This window comes from Takifugu rubripes, chromosome 14, assembly GCF_901000725.2.
Source record: "Takifugu rubripes chromosome 14, fTakRub1.2, whole genome shotgun sequence".
In the NCBI taxonomy this organism is placed as follows: domain Eukaryota; kingdom Metazoa; phylum Chordata; class Actinopteri; order Tetraodontiformes; family Tetraodontidae; genus Takifugu; species Takifugu rubripes.
The window spans coordinates 10084416-10111971 of record NC_042298.1 but is presented as its reverse complement, the minus strand read 5'-3'; the positions used below and the strand labels follow the sequence as shown (position 1 = coordinate 10111971).

General features: G+C 44.5%; 1 protein-coding gene across 1 annotated transcript in view; it reads right to left on the bottom strand.

Moving 5' to 3' along the window:
• The window catches only part of efnb1 (ephrin-B1), a 53236-nt gene that overhangs the window by 14943 nt on the left and 10737 nt on the right, over window positions 1-27556 (bottom strand). Inside the window, exon 2 of the mRNA XM_003970590.3 lies at window positions 15420-15697. Coding sequence (XP_003970639.1) covers window positions 15420-15697 — 278 coding nt within the window. The remainder of the gene's footprint in view (window positions 1-15419; window positions 15698-27556) is intronic.

Genomic DNA, 27556 nt, shown 5'->3' with positions numbered 1-27556 from the left:
AGGTTGTTTAATGAGAAAGTGGATGAGAGGTGACATTCATTGGGTACTTTTTTTTTTTAACACCTCCCTTTCTCAACAGACTTCCATTTAGACGGCCTGAGCAGACTGCAGGTAGTCACAGTAACCAGCACTGATCACGTCCACATTTTAGAAAATACAAAAAAAAAGGGGTGGGGGCACTAAATATAGAAACAGAAGAAGACATTTGACCCCCCTCAGCATCAGGTTAAAACAGACCACGCTTCAACGTAAACAGGTGGACTACCCGCATCCATCAAAAGAAGCCATTAAAAAGCAAAATGGATTTTTCTCCTGCCCGCTATATTCCCGTTTCATTTTATCGTTTACATTAGGAAATGCGAGTCAGAGTAGAGAGAGTGAAAAGAGAGACGCATTTGCACAAAATATTTCACTCCTGAATGAGCACAGAGAGGGTTAGATTAGGTTTATGGGCCTGATTCCAGAGATAACCCTCCCCAGCAGATCGGGCATGCACGCCAGCACACACATACACACAAATGCACGAGGGCACACGCACATAGACACTTGCACAGAGTGAGGTTGGCAGACTGGAATAATACTAAAGGATCTAGATGTTTGCACTTTGAACCTTTTCTAATCCTCAGTATTAGGGCATGGGTAAAGCCTGATTATGCTAGAAGGAAATAGATCTAAATAGAAGTCCCAGGCCATCAGCCGTCTATTCCCATGTCCCAGAAATAAAAATGGAAATTGGTAATCAACCTCCGACGCTTTACCCGCCGATGCTGTCTCTTTTGCCATGAGCTGAGAAAATGTATTCCAATTTCCTCATATCACCTCAGACTTCTGCGACCTGGTGAAATAGCCATAGCTTTTAAAGTGGCACTGCACTTCTTTCATGCTGCTTTGAGAAACCAGTTAGGGCATTTTAATTGTAATTTTGAATAAAAGCATTGATGTAACAGTCATTTTGATTGTGTAAGAACTATGTAGTTCTTTGTACAGTTCTTGCAATGAAGTCCTAATTCTACAATCCGCTGCCATCTCCCTGGAGCTGCTTTTGCACAGGTGGGGTTAGCAGGTAGCGGCATTAGTGTCAAGGCTTGAGGTGGTGAGTGGCCTACTGCACACAACTGTTGCTCAGCTCATTGCTTCAGTATACAGCCAGAGGGGGAGCTCCTCTCCTGTGTCCTGATTAGAGACTGTCTCTCCATCTCCCGCTCTCTCCCGCACACACACATACACACAAATGCACACACAGCAGGAAAAGAGGAGACAGGGAATTGGTTGCAAAAAATATATGGACATGTAAACACTTTGGCTCAAAGAAACACAGGCACACACACACACACACACACATACACACACACACACACAAACGCATGCACACACAGAAGCTTCCTGGGTTGGTCAGTACTTAAGTGGTCCTTCAGGAGCAAAATTACAGGGTACATCTGAATCCTTCCAGCAGAGAGCACTATGGTATAGGTTGGGTGGGGGGGGGGGTTGCTTGATGTGGAAGGGTGAAGGAGGAAGGAGGAAGGTGTTTAGAGATGGAATGGTAAGAGGAGTGGGGGGTTGGGGGAGATAGGAAGGGAAAGGAAGTGGGAGATTCCAAGCAAGTGTATGTGCAGGTCAGGGGTGACACGTGATCTGAAGTGTACTCTGTGCGTGTCTGTGTGCATGTGTGCATGTGTGTGATGATGGTGGCGGGAGTTGGGGGGTCAGAGAACAGGAGAATCTAAGCTTGCATATGTTGTTGAGGGAATACGGAAGGGGCTGATGAAGTGAGTGAACGGAGATGAGAAGAGCAGAATTCGGAAAGAATCATAGGTGGGAGATGATCTTTCTCTGTGCAGCTGAGTACGTGCACGCGAGGACACTTGGACAAATATGTGCACATGTGTGAAATTGGACTTTTGCATATGGGACTTTTCCTCATGTGTGTTTGTGTGTGGCCCTGGTACATCAGTTCCTGGTTACCGCAAGATGATGCATATTATGGACTACTGTGGTTACCGTCATTGGTCTGTTGCTTAAAGGTGATGGCAGCTTTTAACCTCAGCAGAGGACCTGTCAGCGGCTCCCTAAGTGTCTGTATTTGTGTGCGAGTGTGCGCATTCAAGGCCCTGCAGCCTGCAGATACAGAAAGCTCCTGCATCATTTAGCTGTTGGTTTCTGTGTGTCACCTCCTCGGCGGATCCAGAATGGCGGAGCTTTTACAAGACTGCACTTTTCTACTCCCCATTTCCCATCTCAGCATGTTGCAGACGCTGCTCATGCTCACTGCACTCAGCTTCCCAGAATTCCACATGCACGCACATGCAAATACCAAGGCGAGTGACTTTAATGTGCTTATGCGGGAGCACAAGTAAACACATTAAAAAATGTTCTTGTGGGGTTTTCACATCCGCATATACTCATTCCTACATGCAGACAAATGGAAAATACACAGGAAAATAAAGTACGCAGGAGGCCGTCTGCTGGAGCTGTAGGGGATGAAGGATGTAAAATAACGCGCAGACCTTGGGGACTCCAGCAAGTCATCTGTCTAAAACATGAACAGACTGAGCACACTTTGACATGACAGATGTAGACCGACTCATCTAAAAGCCATCACATCCTCTCTTGCCCCCTTCCTCTTCCCTGCTCCTGCATACACACATGCACAGTATAGGGAAGACCTGCACAAAATGTGCACATACGCCTGCGAGATGAATCCCTACCTAATCTGACAGGTGTGTGCAGCGGAGGAGCTCGGATCACAGAATCTCAAATGCAGGTCGATCGGCACAATAACAGAGTGGAGCCTGAGGGAGGAGGACTAACAGCTTATAATTCCATAAGCTGTTGCATGTTGTATTGAAGTTAGGAGACAGCTGCTGAAACGTCCAATATTAATTTCAAAACCACAGTGCCTGATAAATCCAAGCAAACCACACCTCTACTCTGCTTAATATGGAACATTTTTAGATATTAGCAGTTATTTTAGGTACACTGTACTGTGTTGTGCGGAGAAGTCGCCAGTAGCCTGCACAAACCTCCCTAATGACAGAGTTGCTAATTGCCTGTAATGGCTCTTTTCACTGATATCCACGAGCTGCGGCCACAGAAAACCTCAGCATATCTATAAATATCATGCGCCGAGGATATATCTTTTTAAAACCCAGCTCAGTTTTTCCTCATTTCAGACGGCCGCTATCTCCATGCACATAATGTGCACACTGGGCCACAAAAGGGGCAGAAAAATGTCAGTCAGTCATTGCTCAGACACTCAGACTGCAATTTTTCTGTTTGCAATGGCAATGGGTGGCTCTGCTTATCAATTAGACTTACTTTCAAAAACTGGCACAGGCCTCGGGCACGTAGGCATCAACACACTTGAATTCACAACAAGAACAGGTGAAAAAACATACCCTGGGAGTTACACAAACACATGTGCACACATGCACACACACACTAGCTCAGGCAGTGCTTCATTTGACTAATAGCAGCTGAAATGTTGCATGTTCAGAGAAATAAGAAGCGGCAAAAGTGGGTCAGAGAGAAAAGACCAGAATTTCATGTTCCTATTGGCCAGAGCTAAAGGTTAGGGGGGATGCAACACATCTTTGAAGCTAACACACACACACACACACACACACACACACACACACACACACACACAAACAAACAGTCACAAGCTCTAAAGCTAAAGGTTAATTATGTGGGAGTTGCCGAGTTACTGTTTATCTCATGCTATCTCAAGGAGGCACTGGTATGGCTGTTAAAGACAAAGGGGAGTTCCACATTAGTATTTCATTAATCCCGGATGCTCCGTGGTAACTACAGCGACTGGGGAGACCTTGTGCCCACTCCTGTCAATGAAAAGTTTAGTAATCAACATGAACAACTGGTACGTGTGACCTGTACTCCTCCAACTCTTACAACGGTTTATCAATATAGCAGCAGAGCAACGTTCTTCCCCAGGGCGATTCCCTGGGAAAAACTGTTCCTTTGACACTTTGTTGTGAAAAGCAGCAGATGCTGGCCACATCCACTGGTGTGGGCCAGGGTCAAGAAGCCTCTGAAGCTATACAGGATAAAAAGGAATATAATAGTCGGGTTTCATTCTCCATTAACCATCATTTATTGTCGGGTGATGGATGGAGAATACGCTTCGAGAAGCAGTTTACAAAAGGACTCGTAATTAGGACTAACTGCCCTGAAAATGACAAAAATGTGCTTGCAGGATATAGTCCTGTGGACATTTCAGAATAGAAAGGAATAAGTACCAACATGATTGCACTTCTCATTCAAGATAGATAAAACAAAATGAGAGATGAATGGCAGGGGCGAAAGTAGATTTAATTACTATCAAAAGGATCTTTGAAAGTGAGTTAAGTGACTTAACACTGAACCAAGAAAAGGGTTTTAGTATTGTGCAGTTACAGGAAGCGCCACATTAGAAATGGAGTTCAACAGCTATTTCAGCAGTTCTCTATTGTCACTCAGTCGAGTGAACAATCTACTTGGACCGCCTTTCAGACTGTGGTCATTGTAGATTTGAGGAGAAAATTGCCCTTCTTGAATTTCATGATTAAAATGTAGTAAAAAGAAAAATACTAAATCTTTTTCGTCATTATTTCCCACCACATCTTAGCTGCTAGTGATTCTAGAGATCCTATAATATGTCCTTCAAATACCAGAAGCTATTAAAGATTGGTACTAGTATGGGAATTTCTAATCTCACACTAATAAATAATAATTATCTTCCCAATTTTGGAGGGAGAAATAAGTATTATAATGAGAAAACATGTGACATGAGGGTAAGAAAGGATAACATTAGACTACGAGAGTTCAGATTCATGATAATTACCCTTTTTAGCTGACATAAATTGTTAAAACCTAGGGGAAAAAAGTGAAGGATTTGAGATTTTAATAAAAACTTGTCACTCAGAGATGCTTAGCTCTCAAGTGTGCACATACTGATAATACTAGCGGAAGGGTGGACTGGGAAAAAAGATAATTGAAGACTACTCTAGTCCCTAAGCAACATACCACCTTTAACACGTGTATGTCCTGACCATGAAAATTTCATGAAATAAAGAGAGCAGTCAGACAGTCCTGAAATCTGGCTATCCCATTAGTGGATCAATTCCAGTACTCTTCTGTCCATTTTATCCAAATAACTCCCAACAGTTATTTTAAAAATAAAAAACAAGATCCATTCATGCCAGTGGGTGGTACTGGTCATTTCTGCCAACATGTGCTCAGCTGACAGATGCACACAGAAGGTCTCTTAGTGAGCTTGTTACTCAGTGGGAGGCTCATTGAAGTTTTTGCCTTGCTTCATTTGCACTGATAATCACATGAGGTGAACCATGGTTCGCTTGCTAAATCCCAGTAGATTATAAAACTGATCCTCCTTTTGCTCTGGCATTTCTGGTCGTCTACAAAGCTGATACAGGACTCTGGATTCTGGTCGTGGAGGGGGTGTCGTCTGCCCCGATCTGAAGGTTCATGAGCCACAAATCAGCCTGCGCAGCCTGATAAAAGAAGCACTGGGACAGATTGGAATGTAAAGGGAGATAGTCGCGGCATGTCAAAGGCCACGAGGCTTCAAAAAATCTGGAACGACTAAAGAGCTACACTCTGAACACACCCCAGCCCACCCCCACCACCAAAGAAGAAAAACCAGTGCTAGAACCCAGCAACAAGTTAATAAATACCAACACCGCAGGGCAGACTATCCTCAGAGAACTGGCCGCTTATGCTGCTCGCATGCAAGAACTGCGCTCGCAGCGTATGGCGCTCATGAATTTTTGTGCATTTCTAAAGCCGCATGAACACTGAGGCTTTTTCCGTGCGTGCGCACCACTCCTACACCCTGTCCAGTCTTTATAGGGAGGAATAACATATTCACTGACCTTTTCAATCTGCCCTTCAGAGCAGGGGTGCTAAACAGAACCATCACGCATTAAAGATGGGGAAACAAGCACTATTATCGCATTATCACTGCCAGACAATATGAAAAACAAAAAGGCACGTGGGTGCACTGGACCGTTGCCTCTAAGGTGGGAAACTGAAAACGTCTGTGTCGTCAGGGTGAAAACACAGGGCTGCAACCGCAAGATTTTTGGGGGGAACTGGAAATTTAGTCAATAACATGTTGGAAATTTGAGGAATAAACGGGTCTCAAATTGAAGAACAGTAATTACATGATGTTTCCAAACATCTGGTTTTGTCTTGCTAGTAATCCAGCAACCAAAAACATCAATTTACAGATGCCAAAAACGAGCGGCAAGAGCACTCAGCAAATCTAAAAGATTAGAATTAGCAAATGTTTGGTATTTTTGCTTGATAAATGAGGGAAATGAGAACTGACAAATTAGTTTAGCAGGAGAGGCCTTATACCGTGGGTAGAAGATAAAGGATGCCGAGGTGGACAAAGAGAGAAATGTCAGGGTGAGAGACGGTGAGTGTACTTGTTATTTAGGAGAGAGTTGATGTCAGCCCATCTGCTAGTTGTGCAAAAACAAAATCTGCAAAAGACAAAGAGGGAGGTTGCATGTGTGCGTGGGCTGTATGAGTCCCTGTGATTATACACGTGTGAATGCGAGTTCTGTCCGCTGGGGATTCTCCTGTACCTGTGAAAGTGGAGGGTACTAATGAATGCTGACCGATGCCAACGTGAGACCTGAGTCAGGGCAGCTTAGACAAACATATACAAGAGACGGTGCCAGGCACGAGGTGGCAGAGCAACAGACACGCGATACATTCGGGGGTTAATGTTGCTAATGCGTAAGGGCTTCTAGCGTGCCCGAGAACCACAGTGAAGTGTTCTCCAGCTCTGAGGCTAGGCTGCAACACAAGAAGCAGGGAAAAGAACTCACTTTTTCTCCTTTTCCCTCTTATTTGCCAAAACCCCAATCAGGGAGCACAACAGACCACAGAGAAAATGCTGCTGATTGCATACTAATACACACAGAGCCAGTAGTTAACACACGCACACACAGAGGCTGATTACATCCTCCCTGCTGCTCCTCTCTCCTCATCCCTGGTATCGGTTACACGGTAAAGCCACGTTGATCGAGGATCAGTGATTTTTGGCGCAGGCTATGGGAGCTTAACCTCTAGTCCAAGAGAGCAGAGAGACGGAGGCTCCGGACCCCGTGCCCCTAGCACAAATAAACAGCTACAACACAAAAATGTCTGGCAGACTCGAAACAATTTCCTGGAGGATCTGTCACTGTGCAGGAGAGATGAGGAGAGGAGGATAAAGGATCTAAGAGGGAGAGAAAATAGGAAGAATGGCATGGGAGAGGGAGAAAAGGATTAGGTTGCAGAAGAAAAATGAACAGAAGGGGGGAAAAGAGAGGTAGAAATTAGAACTGTGGGTTGGGGAGGTAAAATCAGTGTATCACTGCCTATGAAGTCATCAAGGCTGCTCGGCACAAACCCCAAAGCAACAACATGTGTTTATTTGAAGACACACAACACCCGCTTTTCTTCATCTATCCATCCATTACGGCACACATACACAAACTCCACAGCGCACAAGCCCGTGGGACTGCTGACTGAAAATATCTTGCACACGGCAACTCTGAATTGCATTAACAAAAAGCACGATGCAACCTCACATTACGCAAGCAAATCTGTGCAGAGAGCAGGAAAATGGACGTGTGAGAACACATTCAGCCTTTCATAGCGGCATCAATTTGCATCCTAGCGAGAGCATTAGTGGTCGATATAGTTGAACTTGCTTATGTGGTTTGATGCTAATTTATGCCTATGTGTTTGCACTTGTACACTTCTTGTGTATTTGCCCACCGATGTTACTGTTTTTTGTACTGTGGTCACCCTGGAATGGAACATGGACGTTCTGCCACCGATTTGAGTTCAGAGGAACGGGTTTGGGCTCGGCCTGCTGTGCAGTATTTAGAATCTGTATTTATACGTGGGACAACCACAGCAAACTCTATCACCGCCTCGTGATTCATGTTTATTTGCTTCCCTTCATACTGGTCTAATTTTCAGTCAAGGAGCTCCTTCCTATTGCAAAATAAAAAGCTTTCCGTAAAAACAAATATTCACACCGCGCCCTGATGAGAGCTTTATCAACCCACCCTCGTGGTAGCCGAGAGAGCATGTAAAGGTTTCCATCACAAGGATGTAACATTGAAACTAACAACCACGAAAATTATACGTCCATATTTCTGCGATGAGTTTGTATAAACAGGCCCGGGCTCCAGTTTTGGGAGGCAGACCTCTTGGCAGGCTCCGGCTGAGGGTGCCACTGAATGGCTGTCGGAAAACAAAGCCATTTTAGAGAGTGCCTTGGAGAAGAGAAACCACTGATGGCAGAGAGAGGAGGAGAGCAAGCTCCATCCGACAGACATGAAGATGTGATTTGAGCTTAGCTACTGGCCCGAGAAAATAAGAAATGGAGAATATGTGTTGGCAGAGCAAAGGGCAAACAACCTCAGACATCTCAGGCGAACAGGCAAATATGCATTTCTGAGGGTTTTAGATTATGGGCTATCAATGTTTTGCTCTCTGCTTGTGTTATTTTCCTGCAATACAGTATTGTCAGATCTGAAACCATTAGTCTTACTAGTCTTATCTTTCGTGTCTTACATAGTTGTTTTTCTTTTCAATTATCCTGAAATCTAAAAATGGAGGGGGTGTCTTTTTTTGCTTCAAGCTATATTTTGGTGGTAGAGAAACCACTATGATGTGTGCATTAATGTGGTAACTGGAAACCCAGAAGCTACTTTTAATGGTTTTAATGACTCTTATGGATGTTCTCGTGGTTATTAGGCAACAAAGTTGCTGTTTTGCTGAGCTCGTTCTGTGGTTTCCTGTGGGTATGTGCATTGAAAGGAGATCTAAGCTACCAGTTAACAAAAATGACTTGAACATTGACTTCCCAAAACACCCAGATACACACACACAATGACAGACAGCCTCCAAGAGTGTGAATTGAATAACGGAAGGAGAGAGGGGTGTTAGCAGGAGGAGCCTGCATATTGGATGAAATATTCTCATAAGATAAGTATGGAACACAGCCGAGCAGGGATAAGCGACTGCATTTGAAGATGCACGGAGCAGACTAATTGAGATGAATACATGAATATATCAGCTTCATCTAGCGGCGACAGGGTTGAGCTGTAACCAACGGTTACCATTCACTTGTACAGCCACGTGAGGAGCCCTCGCTCGAAAAGAAAGCCCTTATGTACCCCCATACCCCCGACTCTACACACAAACACACACAGTCTAAATAAACTCCCCAGTAATAAACGAAAGGCAATAACCAGCGACAATAACGCCTGTGCCTGCTAACCCTCTCTGAATGAAATATCCAAAGGAGAGGTAGCACAGGCAGTCTGGATAGATTTGCACAGCAAGCAGAAAGTCATATATTACACTGGCACTCCAATAAACACCAGGCAATATTCTCTCATGGGAGGAGATGGGGGTTAAATCTCCTTATCCCAAGCCAAGCTGCCGCACCGGTACTAACCTGACCTGTAAGCACCGTTGACTGTGAAAATTAAATCCGTTAAGTCTCGCTGCTTAAAATTATAATCGGTCACATCACCGTCAGACAATCAAAGTCAGTCCGTAACTTAAACGAGCATTGAAAGTGTGTAACAATGTGCTGTGATCAAGGCCAATCAAATGGTTATGCTGCTGTTCTCCCAGAATTCAAAATAAGACAAACAGAAATGTTCTTGAACAAGAGCTTTGTGCTCGGTAAGTAATTTTTAATGTCTATGGTATAATTTGCTAACCACGCAATAAAACAATGAAGCCTTTTTTTCTCCTTTATTGCTAACGCGATTATGGGAAAGTCCACAGTGTCCATAGTAATTAAAATATTTGAGTGTGATTTTACTGGAATGGGGGTGGGGGTGTACCAGATGTTAACAGTTAGGGTTTGAAATAAAAAAAACAACCTTTTTAATTAGAAGTTAGAAATGCGTGAGCTATTTGCACCTCTAAATCCAACAATAAAAAGGCTTTTGTCATTTTCTAACACAGAGAGCTTCGTTTTTATCCTGCCTGTAGCCATGATTGGATTATGATAATTTTGCATTAACACTAAAGGATGACATTTAAAACGCCTTACTTAATATCATCACGGTGTCCACACAATTAAAATGTGTCTTTACTGTAAAACACGTATATGTAGAAATTCCTCTTTTGTGCTTCTCCTCTCTGATGTGCTCCTGTGCTCCCATTCCAACACACACAACACTGAGCACCTGCGTGGGATTGTCCACATGCACAAAAGTCATACATCATGTGCATGTGATCTGCTGCAACCAGGGCAGAAGTTTTAACCTTGGCCTTCAGGTCCACTGAGGGCAAGAGGTTGACTTACACAGAAGGAGAGCAACTGCTCTTGCATACATATTGTCTAATGGATGAATGTTACTTCGGGGTTTAAACATTCAGGGTGATGCGGGGGAGCAAACACAACCGAGTGTGAGCATTAGAGATATTCAACGTGCCTCCTAACCTAATCCTTTCAGGTGTGAGCACTAGAGAAAGATCATCCCACAGGTCGCATATAGCTGGTCCGATAATTCTTAAGATTGTTTGTTTAAAGACCCCTTTGCATCAAAAGGAGCCCACAGATATCGCGCGCACACACCTTTCCCATTAATTCTGTTTTCTTTTTATCCTAATAAGCTTTCCATCCAGTCAGGGAGCGGTCTGACTAGAACTACCTGTGAAACCAAACAGGCTTCAAGGGAAAAAAACAACACATTTACTGTTTCATTTGTTGGGAGCTGCAATTTGCCGTCTACTCAGCTGGGAATTTGCTGAAGGAAAGATCTTGTCTGCTCCACAGTGGCAGTATTCCGGTTGAAATGTTGTTGCACGCAAACTTCAGGATGGTACTGAGATGGAGAGTGACAGCTGTCAGCAGGGATCAGGCTTACCCAGATCAGCTCACAGGAAATCACAGGGGAGGGGGGGGGTACCTCTGTTTACTGCCTGGTGGCTTTACCCTTATATAGACCACAGACTAGACCAGTCACAGAAAACATATCACACAGCAGACTTGGCACATCATTTCAATGAGGAGCAAATGGAACAGAGAGGATGGACTTTCTTGGCTCCACTGTGGACACATTGGTATAATAACTGCATATAATGACTCTGTATGTGGGTGGGAGTGTGTGTGTGTGTCCTTGTTTCTATCATTTTTTCCCTGTAATATTTCTTTTACTTTAAAAGCCTGCTGTCTAAACTCACTTCTCTTTAAACTTGAAACCCTAAACAAAACAGTCATTTTTCTCAAAAGCAGCTCATTCTATGCTCTTTGTTTAGACAGTTGCAATTAAATACAACCAGTGTGTCTGCTGGTCATGCAACAAATGGTTAGATATAGTATGTGTACGTGTGTGTTTGTGTCTGTGTGTGTAAGGGACTTGATGGACAGGCACAGGCTGATGCTGGTCTGTGGTTTAGATCTGCGCTGCGTTATCATTAGTGATCCCCTGCTGTGTTTCCGTGACCCCCGTCCTTGAGATTTGACCTATAACCCTCGTCGCGACTCCTGTGAGAGCTCAGCTGGGCCGAGGAGTCCGAGGGGATGGGATCCCCTGTTGGGACGTAAAGACATGGGACACACACAAATAAACACACGCGCTCCCGCAGCATTTGTTGCTTACTTTACCCCACACCTTTTGTTGCTCCTACTCGCCAATGGAAAGAGCAGAAGTGGGTGGGGGTGATGAAGGGAAAGCCTAACAGCCTGGAAGATCCAGCTAAATGTCCACTCCCCGTGCATTTTCTCCTGAAACGATGTCAGCCACGTTTGACCGTTAATCTGGAGAGATATAGGCCGAGCAGATTTACAGAGCCCCGATGGCCCAGCTGTGTTCTGTTTCCTCCAGAGAAAACAGGATGATTCACATCTTCGTAGGAGCGTAAGCAGAAACAGAAGGATTTCAATGCAGTGCGCACAAAGGAAAAGCAGAGGAAGAGTTCATAGCACAGGTGCTGTCTATCCTTCTCCCGCTCTGTCAAGAAACGCACGTTACGCACAGCTGCGGTGCCGTTATCTGAAGGCTACATTAAGTGTGTGGGGGGTGTGCACAGGCTGCAGCAGAATAAATAAGGCATGCTCTTCCAGTTGTAAAGGACAACAATATTAGTGTAATGCCAAGACAAATACGACATCCTATTAATGCTGAGGCAAGAATATGAGCGTAATGATGATCTACTATCAGGCCAGATCCTGCACTTCCTCCCTCGTGAAGGATTTACAAGGGGTTCCAACCATCAGTTCAGAGTCTTAAACACTACGCAGCAGCATATTTTCTTAATGCTTGTATAATAGATCCATCAGCGCAAATGCTCTTACACATGAAAGAGGGTGCATCATAGAGGCTAATTCAACCCACGGTGAAAAGTTGATGTTTTCACTTTCATGCCACAACACATTGCGGTGGAAATGCATGCCCACGCACATGTCACTGACAGTTTAAATATTTATGATATAATGGGGAGACAATATGCGGAGTTGCCCTTAACAGCCCGGTTAGAAAACACTGAGCAGATGTGGAATATGCTCAAGGTGTTTTCTGTAGATGTGTGTCTGTAATAATGCTCAAAGGAATATTTCTCTCCCACGATAGCCTCACATTGCCTCTGGAGAGCCAGCCGCCCCGAAAAAATTGTCACTTGATAACAAAACGTGATGAGCTCCAGGCTCCGCCGCACTCCATCTTTGAGGGGGAGTTCGCAAATATCGATTGTGCTGCTGCAGATCAGAAAGCAAACCATGTGAGATTTAATTTGGTGTGGATTCTTCTTCCAGATGGAGTAGATATTCAACCGTCTTTAACGGAAGGATGATTACATTTTGTATTTTCTGAATAATTTTCCAGCCCCTTCCGCTATATTAAAATTTCAGCGTGTCCGTTTTCCTCTAAAAGTTTGTGCGTGCAGCTTGTTACACACCGTACCGGCTTAGGTGCTGATTTTCCATTATCGTGTGCATCGGTGATCATTTCAGAGATACAGAGAAAATTCAATTACACATGTGACGAAGCTCCCGGGTTGCAGTATCCTCAGATCGGAATGACTAAAACATATGGTATGATTTTAGAAAACTGTTCAAGGCCTTCCAGGAAACACGGAAAATGAGTAGCTAAAGGAAAATATTGATATGCCCTAAGTACAGTCTTGAATACCACTGCTATTGCACTATAGACGACACCAGGCCAGTTTCTGCTGCCGACATGATTGGAGCTTGAGCAACAGCATATTATTTTATGCTCAACATGTCATATTCTCGAATGACTCAAACCAACAAGACATTACTCTGCAAAATCGCTAAACCCCTTTTGTAGTTTCTGCTCGTGTAAATATTTGAAAAAATAAAACAGGTTAGATATATGTTTCTTGTTTTAAACCACAGTTGAGTTCCTTAAACAGCCCGAAACGGTGTGTTTTGTTTAAAATTGACCGTATGATACTGAAATAGATGTAAACATGTCATCTGCCAGGGATTTCTCTATGGTAATGAAGGAAACTTTGCAAACTGTGAGGCTCATTTTAGTGCTTTGTGAAAAACAATGGAGGTCTGTGGCAGAAAATGCATTTTTGTCAGCTAAATGAGCTTTTTGTTGACAGACATAAAAAAGGATATTCTGGTTGTATCACAGCCTTCGTGTACAAACCCAGTTCTCCTTCTTGCTGCGGCTTTAATAACGAGTTTAAAAAAGACCAACATTAACGGTTAAATTACAGGTTGGTTTTAATAAGTCTGTCAAAATTTGAAGGGTTTTGAAAGGTACTTTTAGTGGTTGTAATCTACAGATGGCTAAAAGTGCCCTGTTTAGTGCAACCCTCTTTCAAGATATTAAAAACACTACAAACCACAAAAGGTGACAGAGGTGGTCCCCAAAACTCTGAGGGGGGGTTGTGCTTCCTGAAACCCTCCATCCCACCCACCCACACACACATACGCACAAAGGGTAATATACCTTCCTGCAAGCACAGGCCTGTTAAATGTCTATTAGGATTAAAAGGGCTGCTTTGGACTGGCTCCGATTCTCTCACCGCTGTGGAATGTCCCACTTCACCAGCGATAGTTTGTCTATATTCTAACAAAGATCAGAAGGACTTGCCCTCATGATACCCTCGTGAACACGTAGCAATAACAACAGCTTTGCGCCAGTACTGCTGAGCAGGACTGTCGGTGTTGACGCAGGAGTGCTTTGTGATGTGTTCCAGCCCCGAACGGCTCTCACACCCACGGTTGAAACTCATCGATGTAATTAGTAATCAATGGATCTGGGGGTACTTTTAATCAGCCAGCAACGAGCGCTGCAGTTTGAATTCTTGGGCTGCTTGATTATACCATAAAACCTAGTTCCATTATTAATCAAAGATAATTTTTGAACACAATTCTTTCATTATGGAAACCTGCTTCAAAAGGTCAGAATTAACAACGAGATGAGCACTTCTAATTCTTCAAACCACTGGGCTTCGCCAATGAGGAAGGGACTGGATGACAATCTGATAATATTAAATCAAACTAAAAAACACATGTAAACTATATATTCTTTGTCTTTAATGTGGTTTCCTTTATTTAATTATTATTGTCATTATTGTTATAATATTATTATGAGTAGCTGTAAACCACCTAGATTACAGCCTCCTCTTTTCTGTGTTAATATGTGATGCATGATTTAAAACAAAGACTGGTGCATTATTTAAGTTCATTGGAAGCTACTGCTCAATACAAGTATCAATTAGAACAAAGTAGCTGTGGTTATTTAGAAATTAAGGCGTCTAACAAGTATATAGAGATGAGAGCAAAATGTCTATATATGAGTGATTATAGTACAAATAATAAACTACTGTTTAACACTAATGATGTCAAGTTTTTACTGAATGACTTATTATTTAATTATCATGCAAAAACTAGCATTACTTTAAAATAGCCTGTTTTTAATTCATCCTATTTTATACGGTTAAAAAGCTGATATGGGGATGTCTTGGAAAAGGCTGTTATTACTGTTGTGGAAAAGCAATTTAATAGGCAAAAATGCAATTCACATACGAGTGTGTATAAGGGCTCGATTCAAAAACAGAGAAAGTGAACGGCATACAAATAAATAGAGTTAAAATCGAAGTCCCTCAAAATTATACTCAAGTAAATTGGTACTTCAAGTGTACGCAGTAATTGCAGGACTGCGGAAAGTTGACTTGAACCCCCTGAACTCCGGCTTTCGCTGTGCTCTGCTCATCACCTCGTGGCTGCGAGCGGCTGCAGCACCCATTAAAAAACAGTTTTAGCAGGAAACTCCCAAGTGTGACTCAGTGTAGCTGAATGTGAAGAGGAGATCATTACCCTGACAGTTCAGCCATCTCGGGTTAAATGAAGGTTGGAGAGTTACACGTTGACAGTAAGACAGACTTACAGGTGATATAGTAGTTGACGTTCCTCTTGAACTCCAGGCCCATGTAGTTGGGGCTGAACTCCTGGAATTTGATGGTGAACTTGATGTTCTTCTCTGGCTTGTTACAATTGACCAGCACGTTGGGATCGAGGACTGTGCTGCAGCTCTCCGCCTGCTCCCTCTTCACCAGATACAGCTTGTAGTACTCGTAGTCTCTGCCTTGGTCCGCTTTTGGACAGATGATGTCCAGCTTGTCACCAATGTCTGGGTAGATCACCAGGCCCTTCCCAGGTACAAACCTAAGGGAAGAGAAAAAAGGAAGCAAGGTGGTGTAAACACATCTTGAAGGAAGCCTGGAAAAGCAGCCTCATAATTCATCAACAGTTTATACAGTCGTAACTCTTCGAGAAACAGAAGTAATGGGTTTGGATGAGTCTCATACGGGCTTTTAGGCTAAACGCACTTGATTTGGCCCCACAGAAACATTACATGTGGCTGCTTGACCTCACTCAGCGTTATTTGACTGAGCCTTTCACACAAATCCTCTAACGTTATTTGTCAAATGTGGATTCAAATCAAAGCATACCGACGTTTACGAGGAAGGAAACAAGATGGCCAAATACAAAATGGCTGCCACCGAAATGGCTACAGGTAGGATTTACCTGAGGAATGCCACAGATTCTCATTTCATATTGCAAAGTTCCACGTAAGACCAGTATTTCCACCTAAGATCTAGGCTGTCTGTACTTCAGAGGTCCAAGCTCTTGGAAGAAAACAACGAACGGGGGTCAGATGGGAGGTTGAGGCTTCCCCGTTCATCTTCTCTCTGCCATGATCATCTGCTCAAGGATTAAGATAATCCATCTGGCCTCAGTGTACCTCTCTGCCTCGCTCTTTGCTGCCAAAGCAATCAGATCAGCACTCAGCTTTCTTTTATTCACTAAAGGTGGGGAACAGGAGGGAGGTGACCCACAGAGTGTGTGTAAGTGTGTGTGAAGAGAGGGGCAGGGTGCACTGAGTGCTCCAGTGTGTTTGGGCAGCGGTGTGTATTTTTATGGATGTCTGTGCGTGTGGGTGTGTGTGTGTGTGTGTGCGTGCGTGCACGTGAGTCGCAAAGCAAAATGGGCTGAGGTTGCAGTCTGATGTAGGGGCAGGGGGTAGGGGCAGACGGGCTGAATCATTGTTCTGGACTTGTTTGAGGCTTAAAATGTCAACATGGTTCAGCTCTGCTGTCCCAGTTAGCCAAGCATTAACCCAGACAGCCGGGCTGACCACGGGTGTGTTTATGTACGGGTGTATGTGTGTGTGTGTTGTAGTAGCAGACAGTGAGCACAGCGGCTATCTACTAGATCTGCCCATGCCAGCGGATTTAAGCGGGATTTAACGGCGTGCAATGCATTTGTTGTTCTTTCTGATCTCTCACGTTTTTAACAAGACATCATGCCCTGGGCCTCCCCCTCCCTTCTATTTTTTCCTCCCCGAGTGTAATCGCACCTTATCTACAGCCCCTCATTTCATCATCACACACATCATTTCACCACTAAATAACTGACTCTTCAGACAGACCCAAGAATGGGAGGATGGGGATGCCTCCTGGATGAGGAGTGTGTGAGAAAAGGGGGCGCTTACGATCGCCCCATGTTATACGCTGGCAAATGGCCAGCCACTGTGCTAAACCGATCGTTTCGAAATTCATGTTTTCTCAGGGAATACCTTCCTCCATGTAAATGTACATGATTGGATTAGGCCTTTTCACCATTCATGGCCATTCTTCTTCGACAGCGACACCACCGAATAATGAGAAGAGATACAAAAAAAACGGGAAATTTGCAAACCGGTCAAAATCGATGATGTCAAGGAGGCATGTTCCATGTAGGAACTGTCATACCAGCCTGGAAACTGGTGACGCGTAATTTCCACACTATTGTCTAGAGTGTTGTCTTTGTGGCGAGGAGGAGGAGCCTGGAGAGGGAGAGGAGGGGCTGCGGTAATTCAAGGCCCGATTTGTGCTGGCGTCCTTTGTCCCAAGACTCCCACAAATTTGTGGTTCTGTAGCAACAGTATTCCGCTTTTTATCATTAGCGTGAATGTGTGAGTGCAGACGTGCACATGGGCTCGTGCGCACGCAAATAGGTTCTCCTGCGTGCGTGCGTGCGGTCGCGCACCACAGCAGAATGCACATGCGTGGGTCTATGAAGACACAATCAGCCTCTAATTGGATCTACAAGATGCATCAGTGAGGCATAAACACGTTTCCATGGCAACATTAGGCTTTGTTGCTGACCACCCCCTCCCCACCTCTTCTCTATTCCTGCCCCGATCCCTTCAATTTCAATCTCAGCCCCCTCTATTTCAACTCCTCAATCTCATTCCTCCTAGCTTTATCCCTTCCTCTCATTCACCTCAACTTTTCCCTCATTCTTCCTCCCCCTGTCTCCCCCACTCTCTTTACACACAAAAACACCTACAGAACGAGCCTGGGGAGGGGGGTAAACCAAGTAAACATCGCATCAATAGACCCCATTTTGTTTCTACCTAAGTAGGTATCGACTTTTTCTTTATATAATTACATATATATAAAATCTGAGGCTTACATGAAACAAGCCTCGTGCTACATGTCTCAGTTTCGCAATCCATTTATTCCATTATCAAAGTGTGCAGCAATAATTTAGATGAATAGCTGAGATTTCCAAAATCTTAATATCTTAATATCCCTGAAGGATTTAATCACAAGTCGGCCCCTGTCATTGATTCAATTTTCCGCGCAGGCTTCCTCCTCGGTGGTTAGATAGCTATCCGAACTGAATTCTCCGCTTCTGTTTCCCAGCCTTTGTTAACCGGCTGCTATAATGAGGCTCTGGCTGCTGTGGAGGTCTGGAAGCGCCATCGCAGATGGGAAAGAAGCAACATAAAAGAAATAGGGCAGCAATTAGTGTTTAGCCCATTTTAAAAGCCCTTCACTTGGCAAGCTGCGTCCCAGCTCCAGTCCAGGATGTGAAACTAAACTGGTGGGCTGGGACATTGTCTCCCGTTTGTCTCTCTGTTGGCTTAATCAGCGCCACTACGATGCTATACACAACCACGCAATGGAAAGGAGGAGACCAGTGGCTGAAGATTATTGTAATTTTGAGGAGGTCGAAAAGGAAAAAGAGGGGAACAGGAGGCTGAATTGCATCTTCCATTCATGTTGTCTGGAGACTTTATAAGACCTGTTGATGAAAGAGGATTGAGTGCACAGAGGAAGAGGCGTGCTGGTACAAATGATGTTTCTGGGAAATGACCTCGAACGTGAGAGAGCCTTTATTCCCCTCCTGTCAAACGAGGTGGATCTGCCTGGACCAAACAAAATAAAGAGAATCATTTTCCAAACAAGCAAATGAGGTTGGTTTTTGTTTCATCTGGATGGTTCCGTGGTGCGCTCAATCCTGTAAAGAGCTAACACAAACAGACCTACGCTGCAGCACAGCGGAAAGAGAGAACAGAAAACAACGAGGCCGAGGACAGACCCCTCCTCTTTTCTTTTTACATTCCACTGGTGAATATGAGCACATGATCTCACATATGCTCACACCACTGCAGCCACCTCCTTCCCATACACATGCACACACACACACGGATGTGAGAGCGCACAAAAGCACTGTGGGGTGCATCCTGGACCTACGCAGCCCAACTTCCCAGCCACCCCTATTCAAGCACGCTGCCCTCACCGACTTTCATATGAAACGCTGCCTACACAGGCCCACTCAAAGCCCCTTACAGAGCCTCAAATCAACCCTGCACACCCCCACCCATCCTTTTCCCCGACTAACCCCCCCCCCCCACCCCCCACGTCCAGTCAACCCAGGCCTCTGCCCCGAGCATAGCCCTGGCAGTCAGCCTCAACCGCTGAATGAATGGACCCCAGACACAGGAACTCTGGGAGAAAGGAGCAGAAACTGCTCATATCAACAGTATGTTGTCAAATTGATTTGTTCCTCCAGGGCAGCAACAAAAAAACACGCCATACATGTCGATTAAAATCAATTACCCTCTATTCCATATATAATTCATATGCAATAACTCTTTACGAGAACACGGGCAACGACGGCAGGCTGAAAGTCGATACCTACACTTCTTCCTCCATCTTGTTTCAGTATTCATCACGCATTTAAGTGTGTCGGTTGAAAACAAACGCTCGCAATCATCACCACAACAGGTACTCCAGCCTGGTAATTATCACGCCAGGCGAAGTGTTCCCACAGCAATTATCATTTCAATTTTATATTATCCACAAAATCTGTGCGGTTGCTCCCCAACTATTATTACAGATTATTGTTCCAGCGTGGCAGCCATATTTATGGTTGTTTCAATCAATATCGCAAACGGACTTTGCATAGATTATGTGCTTTCTTGTGAAAAATCACAGCAAACCATTCGCATGGAAGAGGTTACATTTAAATCTGTAAAGAATGTAAAGCTGTGTTATGCAAACAGTGTTTTAGCTGGATTCTTGTGTAATATATATACTGCATAGGGTTACAGCTAATTCGCTCGCTTGAATCGGTCCAGTTGTTTGCATAATCTAATCATAGGGTACAAATATGCAACGTTCTTATTCAGGTTATAGAGTATTAAATGATTGTCCTCCAGCCGGCACTGCTTTAGCCTCAAAACCACTTTTAGATCCCTCACGATAGAGCCACATGCTCGTTATTCCTCACAATGGAAACATTCAGACAGCAGCTTTTAGGATGACGTCCTTCTTGATGTGTGGTTAAGACTGTTGACACAGTGTGATCATTTAATACTCAGCAGAAAGGCATGGATCGCCGAGCCGTAGGTGTCTTTGCACAGTTCCAGCAAATTTCACCCTATCAATAATAGCGTCTCATTAAGACAAGTGGGCTTTTGCTTATCTTCACAAATCCTGCCCTTCCTTGACATTTGAGGCCACGAGAGGGTGAAGTGGTCAAACCTCTGTAGCCGGTAGCGCTTGCATTCATAGCTGGCATCTGTCAGGCCATTGGAGGGGAAGATGTTCTTTGGGAGGCCTTACTGTAAACACACACACATAAACACACGCCCCAGTGTACACACACTGGTTTCCTCACATTTCAAACACAGTAAACAAGTCGCCTCACTTCTAGTTCGGGCCACACACACGCGCGCGCACGCACAGACATGGACAAACACAAGGTTCCTGAAATTAAGCTAAACAGGGTCCGTCTGGTTTCAGAATTGTTTAGCAAAAGAGGAAGGATTTGACCTTTATTATGGAGAAGAGGGACAGGCCCGGTAATGGTAACAGTATCGGATAAAACACAAACTCCGTCCAAGTTGCAATTTAAGCCTCAGCTTGGCAACGGGGACAAGCTGCTGAGGCGAAAAGCTCGGTGTTTTCCCCCAGTGCTGTTCCCATTAGTGGAACATAAATGAAGATGTCAGTGGCAGAATAGACTGACAGAATATCCTGAGTTTCACCCCGCAGAGAGCCGCTTTTGTATGTGTGAACACAGACACTCTCACAGAGACACAAGCAAACACACACTAGCTTCAGCTAGCTCAGTCAACCGGCTGGCATGCAGAGCAAATCAGATTCGGCGTGACTCATAACAGTTGCACTCAGGCGAATTATAACACACACACACAAATGGGGGCCGACACACACCTCTCACGTTCAACAAACAGGCTCAGTATGCTTGCCCCGGATCACTGTCACAAGGGGCTATAGCATCACACCAGTGGTGGCTGTAACGAGCTAACGAGATGATACCCAGATGGCCCGGTCAGGAGGAGGACAGGAGTGGACGTTGTTAAAAGAGAGACAGGCTGAAGAGTCCTGTTAAGCAAATGTCAGAAGTCATTAGGGAGGGGGAAGAGTGTAATCTGTTTCTTCTTATGGCCCGTGTGGTTTCTGTCAATGGCGGGTCCATCCCACTCTGAGAGCAGGGGAGTTGAGCATGGGCGTATGCGGCTGTAATTGAACGTCATCCACAGTATCGCTGACAGTAAGAGAAGGCCCAGACTACTGCAATCTGCATCTGCAGTGATTCATCCTAGAGCCCAGGAACAGAGGTTTTCCAGCTGGAGGAAGGGGAAGAATTGGCTAGACTAAACCACAGATGTCCAAATCCTGTGGTGATTTGGGATGTTATCAGTGATACACAGATCTGGTATCGTGACAATGACAGATCTCTTCCCGTAAATTTTATTTCTTTTAGGACTTATATTTAGTTATAGGATACATTTGTGTATATGTTGTATTTTTTACATTTTCTGTATCTTCCTATCAGATTTATGGTTTGACTTGTGCTTATGCCCTATGATAATGAATTCCTTTTTCCCATGTGGAACTCTGCCCTCAAAGGGACTCTGACATTTATTTTAAATGTGATCCACTTTGTTTCTTTGAATTGAGTGCGACATCCGTGTCTTGCACCCTCTTTCTTCCGCAGATTGAGGCATGCAGCTTATTAATTAAACACCGGTATCTCGTCAAGTACTCCGTGTCGACTGATACTGAGAGCCACCTGCGCTAACGTGTTTGGCTCCGTCTCTGCTTGAGTTTAGCTCTCAATCCAAGTTAGTACTTCAACCCAAACAGACACACAGGCCAGTTTCCTCTTACCCCGGTTCCTTTGCTTGTTCTGACACACACACACACGTACACACACACTCATCCAGCTGCCTCCCTTCACTGAAAAGCAGCCACAGATGGGCTCTCCATGTTCCCTAAAGATCTCTCTGCAGGCCCAGTCTACAGTCGATGCCAAACATGCCTGTGAGCACATTTCTGTTGGTCCAGATAGATGTGTGGCCACACATGTCTGACTGGAGGACAGGGCGTGTCTCTGTGTTATTGTGCCAAAATACCTTGAATTTTGTGTGTGGGTGTGTGTGTGTGTTGTGCGTGTATATGCGTGTGATAATCTCGCAGGAGTAAAAAGCTGCAGAGTCAAGCGCTGGACCGGGATGCAAGGGTGTAATCAGCGGCGAGCAGAGCTGGAGAAGAGAAAGCAGGAGGACCTCCCAGACGGACAATAGCAAACTCGGCCGGCTGTGGTTCGGTCCCGGCTGGGGGAGTGAAGGAGAATCAAGGGAGCAAAAGAATCATCACCATTATCAAACCCACGCAACTTGCTCGGGTTGTTAACCGGCAGTCATTTCCCCCTCTGCATCTCCACTTCCTTAATAACACCCCCAGAAAGCAGTTCTAATTTAAACAGCCCTTTAATGGAACAACTCAATCAGCAGTCCACATGTACTAATAAACACACAGATGTGGGTGTTCGCTGCATTTCTGCTTGACTTGTGCAGAATTTCTCTTCTCAGCCTTTTAAGTATTCAAAACAAGATAATTAGATCATACAGATAAAACTGCTGACGGGGTGGGCAACAAAGGCTGACCTTTAACCTTGCTATGTGTCAAATTTGCACTTTGGCTTTATTTAACAAACAGGACTAAAATGTAATTTGTTCACTATGACAGGCATTTCACGGCAGTCTGACAAAGCCAGAAGAGCTTCCACCTCAGCCTCCAGTTTCTGAGCTGGCCTAAGCTGCAATTAGCTTCATATTTATTCTGCACTCCTCTCATCTAACCCTTCATCTACGCCCTGCTAGCATTGGGTTGTCTCTTTAATAATATAACCTTCTTCAGGTTTTGAATTTTAAAGCCAACTTTAACGATCAAGCAGGAGCTTAATCAATCATTTCTGAGTCTATGAGTTCAGAAAAGAAAAGAACCCAGTGTCTTCCTGGAAGAAGAAGGGGAAGACAGGGCACTGCGAGAGGTAATGAATCAATCTCAGCCACAGTGACTTGGGCTTAGACAGCACGGCTCTGACCTCACAACCAAAAGATAGCAGGCAGCAAAAGTTCAAAATACTTTCAGTGTTCAACTGTCAATGTTAAATGAAAACAATTGGAAAGGAGAGGGAGAGAAAATGCAAACACAATATTTGTCTCGCATCCCCTTTCCTTCCTGAGTCACTCGGGGTTCTTTTCTCTTTTTTTAATGTATTCCTGCTATTGTGAAGAGCGCTGGGTAGATGGACCTGGTAGATGTTATGCGTCTGCTCTAAACACAGCGCAGTCATTCGCATATTTCCCTTGTCTCCTATCTCAAACAACAGCAATAATTCAGTCACCAACTAACAGCCTTTTTCTTTGTTTTTTGTGGCATTTATTGTCGGCGGTTGGTGGTTTCTCTGCATTGTTCTTCCAACTGCATCCCTGGGAAACTGGGAAAGTCAAACAGCTGATGAGTTGTCACCTCGTGAACTCGTCTTGCTCTCACATGCTGAAAAACAGCCACGTCTACAGGCACACACCCGCATTCATTCTCAAACATTCTTTTTGCTTCTTTTACACGCAAACACACACTCAATTGTAAAGATCTCTCATCAAATGCCTGTCAAGCTCAACGGCGCACATCTCTGCCTAATCAAGCCGCAGCTTCACACATGCACACTGTTGCCTTTCAATAACAGCGTCTATTGATTTTAGACTTATGATGCCTGCTGGTTGTTCCGCTGTTCAAAGTCAAAGTATGCTCACAGCGATGACTGTGCGAACACATTCCACTGAACTTGACAGAGGGTGTGTGGCGCAATAAAAGCCTAGTTGAACAGTCATTTCCCAGTAGCTAATACCTGTTCACATTTCATGTCTGTACCTGGGCCCAACACATGCCTGTTATGACTGGTCATAAGCGGCTCTGCAGGGAACCAGAAGAACCGGAGGACCTATCCTGTGTTCAAATATAACGTGTGCATGAGTGCGCAAGCAAGTTTTTGCATGCGCGTATGTATATTGCTCACACACAGACACACGCTTTAAAGGGCAACAGTGGCGAAACGAGAGATGGGCCTCTTGGTGTGCAAGTGACAGAGTGAATTACACGGTGAGCTAACAAAACAGCTTCCTGTCTCACACAACAGAACAGGATGGCTTTCGGATGGATTTCTGAGAATCCTGTACAAACAGGGAGTCAATAATGTAATGGCCGATCATCGAGGGGGAACAATTCACAAGTGATTTGTGGAGAAGATGTGTGTTTGCGCCCCTCTGCACCACAGCCGGTCACCCAGCCATAACAAGGGCGCTTTGCCAATTCGTTCCATTTGCAGGGTTTGACACAGGGGCTGCTTTTAGTTGTCGGAATATCCCTGCACCATTACTGGGATGTAAATTTATATACCTTACCAGACAGGGATAGAGGGGAAAAAAGCCTTTGGAGAGATGAAAAGCTGATTACTCTGTCTCCTAATGATTCAAGCAGCATTGAAGTCAATGACAAATTTGTGTTATGCACAAATCTACAAGACATTTTAATCCTTCAGCACTTTACCTCTGATATTTATGTCTATCGCTCACGCTTGCATTACCATCAAGGGTGTTTAATAATTCTCAGTGCGAGAGGACGGACACGCTACAGATGATTGAGTGCATTAGATTTAGAGGCTCTCTTCCGTCTCCCCTTCTCACTCTCCAGCTGTGCCCACGTACTTCAGGACCCGTCCACACGACAGAGTCAGGCACAAGATGGGTAACACAGAGACAGGGAGGACCAGAGAGGAAGACGAGGGGGAGGAACCAGTGCATGCACAGAGGACACAGTGCCAAGCCGAGAGGCCCACCGCGCCTCAGTCTCATCTCTCCAGCTGAGGGCTTTGATTCGCCTGATTGTCTTCAATATTGAGACACACAATAAACACAACACTTGGCGTCCATTTGCAATTCTAATCAGCCCCTCTCAACCAGCCTGGACAAACCAGCAACAGCCTTCTGGGGTATCACTCATCTGACTGCAAAATAATGACAATCATTGCCATGGCTACGCTCCGACTGCATCACATGAGTGGCAGCATGGATATCCTGAGGCCTCGGAAGACTAAATGAATTAACCAGGAGATTAGCTATATACCAGGTTAATTATTGTGCCATGCAAACCACTTCTTCTGTCTAGTAATTTGGAAAGCATTCAGTCCTCCTCTCACACTCAAAATGACTTACGGCCAATAAGCAAGCTAGCCCACACCTGTTCCTACGGGACATGTTGCAACAAGGTCTCAATAAACCATCTTCTTTTAACAGGAAATTCAGACTATGTAAACTTGGGGCTGTTTCTTGTCAAAAAGGCAACAAGTTACAAACATTCTACAAACCCTTGCATTATCTGATTTTGACGTGCCGAGGGGATAAGCCAGCATGCAGGCTGAGATATGATCATTATCCAGCGTAAAACTCTGTTTAAATTGAGTTATGCGAAATAGTCTGTCTTTCATGGCGTTAAGAACCACAAATTAAGATGTTTAAGATTAGCTTAAAGCAAAAAGCATTATTTTAAATACGCAAAAAGTTTTAAAATCATGGGCGTATTTATTCTAAAAGCCCATCTGTTGGCTTTTCTGGCACGTTTTTTTTTTTTGACAACAAGACGGCGAGAGCTGCTCGCAGATAAATGAGTGCAAAATGACAAGCAATCATCCACATTTTAGCTGCCTTGATGTATTGGCTTCAACAGTCACCCGGAAGATGAGAAACTCAAATTTGTTTCAGAAAATAACAGACACGTCTTATGAAACAGGCTATTTGACTTGCAAATCGCACGGATGATTCATAACGGCAACCGTGCTCGTTTGCCCTCATTTCTGAGTGAGCGCCCCTGCACGCGTCGCGCAATGCGCGTGCGTGCGTGTCGGTGCTTGCTGAGGCATGTGAATGACAGGCTGTCAGTGAAAGGGATGTCATTATCTGGCTGATGTCTGTGCGAGTTAGGACCAGGGGCAGGGTCACATCACTAGCAGCGAGCTGACACTCTGGACAGGAAACATTACTTTATGATTTCCCCACGAGAGGAAAGCATTCTCGTCACAGTCGGCGCAGCTGCCATCCAATCTCATTTTGTGGTTATTCCACCGTGATTCACCCAAAAAAAAGCACAGGATATTGACAACAATAAAATGAAAAGAGACTCACCTCTGAACCGTTTATCTCGTGCTTTTTCTACAGGAGCTATTTTTTTAAGCCAATTCATTTGCTTTGTTAGAGAGGCCTCGAAGAGGGGGTCTGTCTCTCCCCCTTCCTGTCCTTACCCTTTGACTTCTTCTGTGTAACAACAATAAGGGGTTTTTAGTTCAGTGTCCTGCAGTCGATCTGCTAGTACGCTGATAAGAGAAGCTGATGGATAGGTTTAATCAGCCAAGCCCAGGGATCAAGACCACGAGACAGATCAATCAAATGCTCTGTGGTTTTTAAAGAAATGCCTTTTATGAGTGTCATGGAGGTCTTCGTTTGGACTTTTTTCAACCAACAACAGACCTGCTAAACTAAATCAAGAACATGCTGTTGAAAGCTGCACCAATAATGTGGTTAGAAATAATTGGTTGAACGCCGTGAAAAGGGGAAAAAGATAGAATATTTCAAAAGGCACATCTGTCATTATAGGGAGACTATTAAATTTCACTGCTATGTCTCAAACAAAGATATCCCTGTTCTCCCACATATTAAACATCTTCTCACATAAACCACGCCCCTCTGAATAATAAAAGCCTAACCAAACCGAAACTATATCGGCATTGGAATCTAAAAGCAGCCTAAAAAAACAAAACAAACCTTTGCCCTACGCAAATGAGCCAAACCACATAACCAAGCACCAGACACCGTTTTAACTAGGTCACAATGTTTTTATTGCACGGCTGCCTTCTGTGTCTTAAAAGCAGCTTCTTATCAGAGAATTTGAGCGACAAGTCTATTCTCTGCTCACAAACTGAGCCCATGATTGTAAAAGACAGTTACACATGTCCCGTCCAATCCAAGACAAATTAGTGGCTCTTTCTTGCCTCCCTCGGATGGGAGATCTTATCCAGGCGGACATGCTTAAGTTGTCAGTGGGTCTCTAAAACCCATATTGAACAGCATATTGACTGATGCAATCGTGGAGACACACATCATTAGGCTCATTAACAGTGGATGTAAAACGGGGAGGACGGCCTAACTGGTGGAGTGGGAGTCTGTGTCTCCTCTGATAACGCTCGCCTTTAACAAGCAGAGCAGAGGAAAGATGCAGGCTGTCAGTGTTAAAATGAAATGTGTGTGGTTGTGTGTGCTAATAAATAGCTTGTTTGACATGGCGCTATTCTCATTCGCGCAGTTCACTCCGCGATAACCGGGCG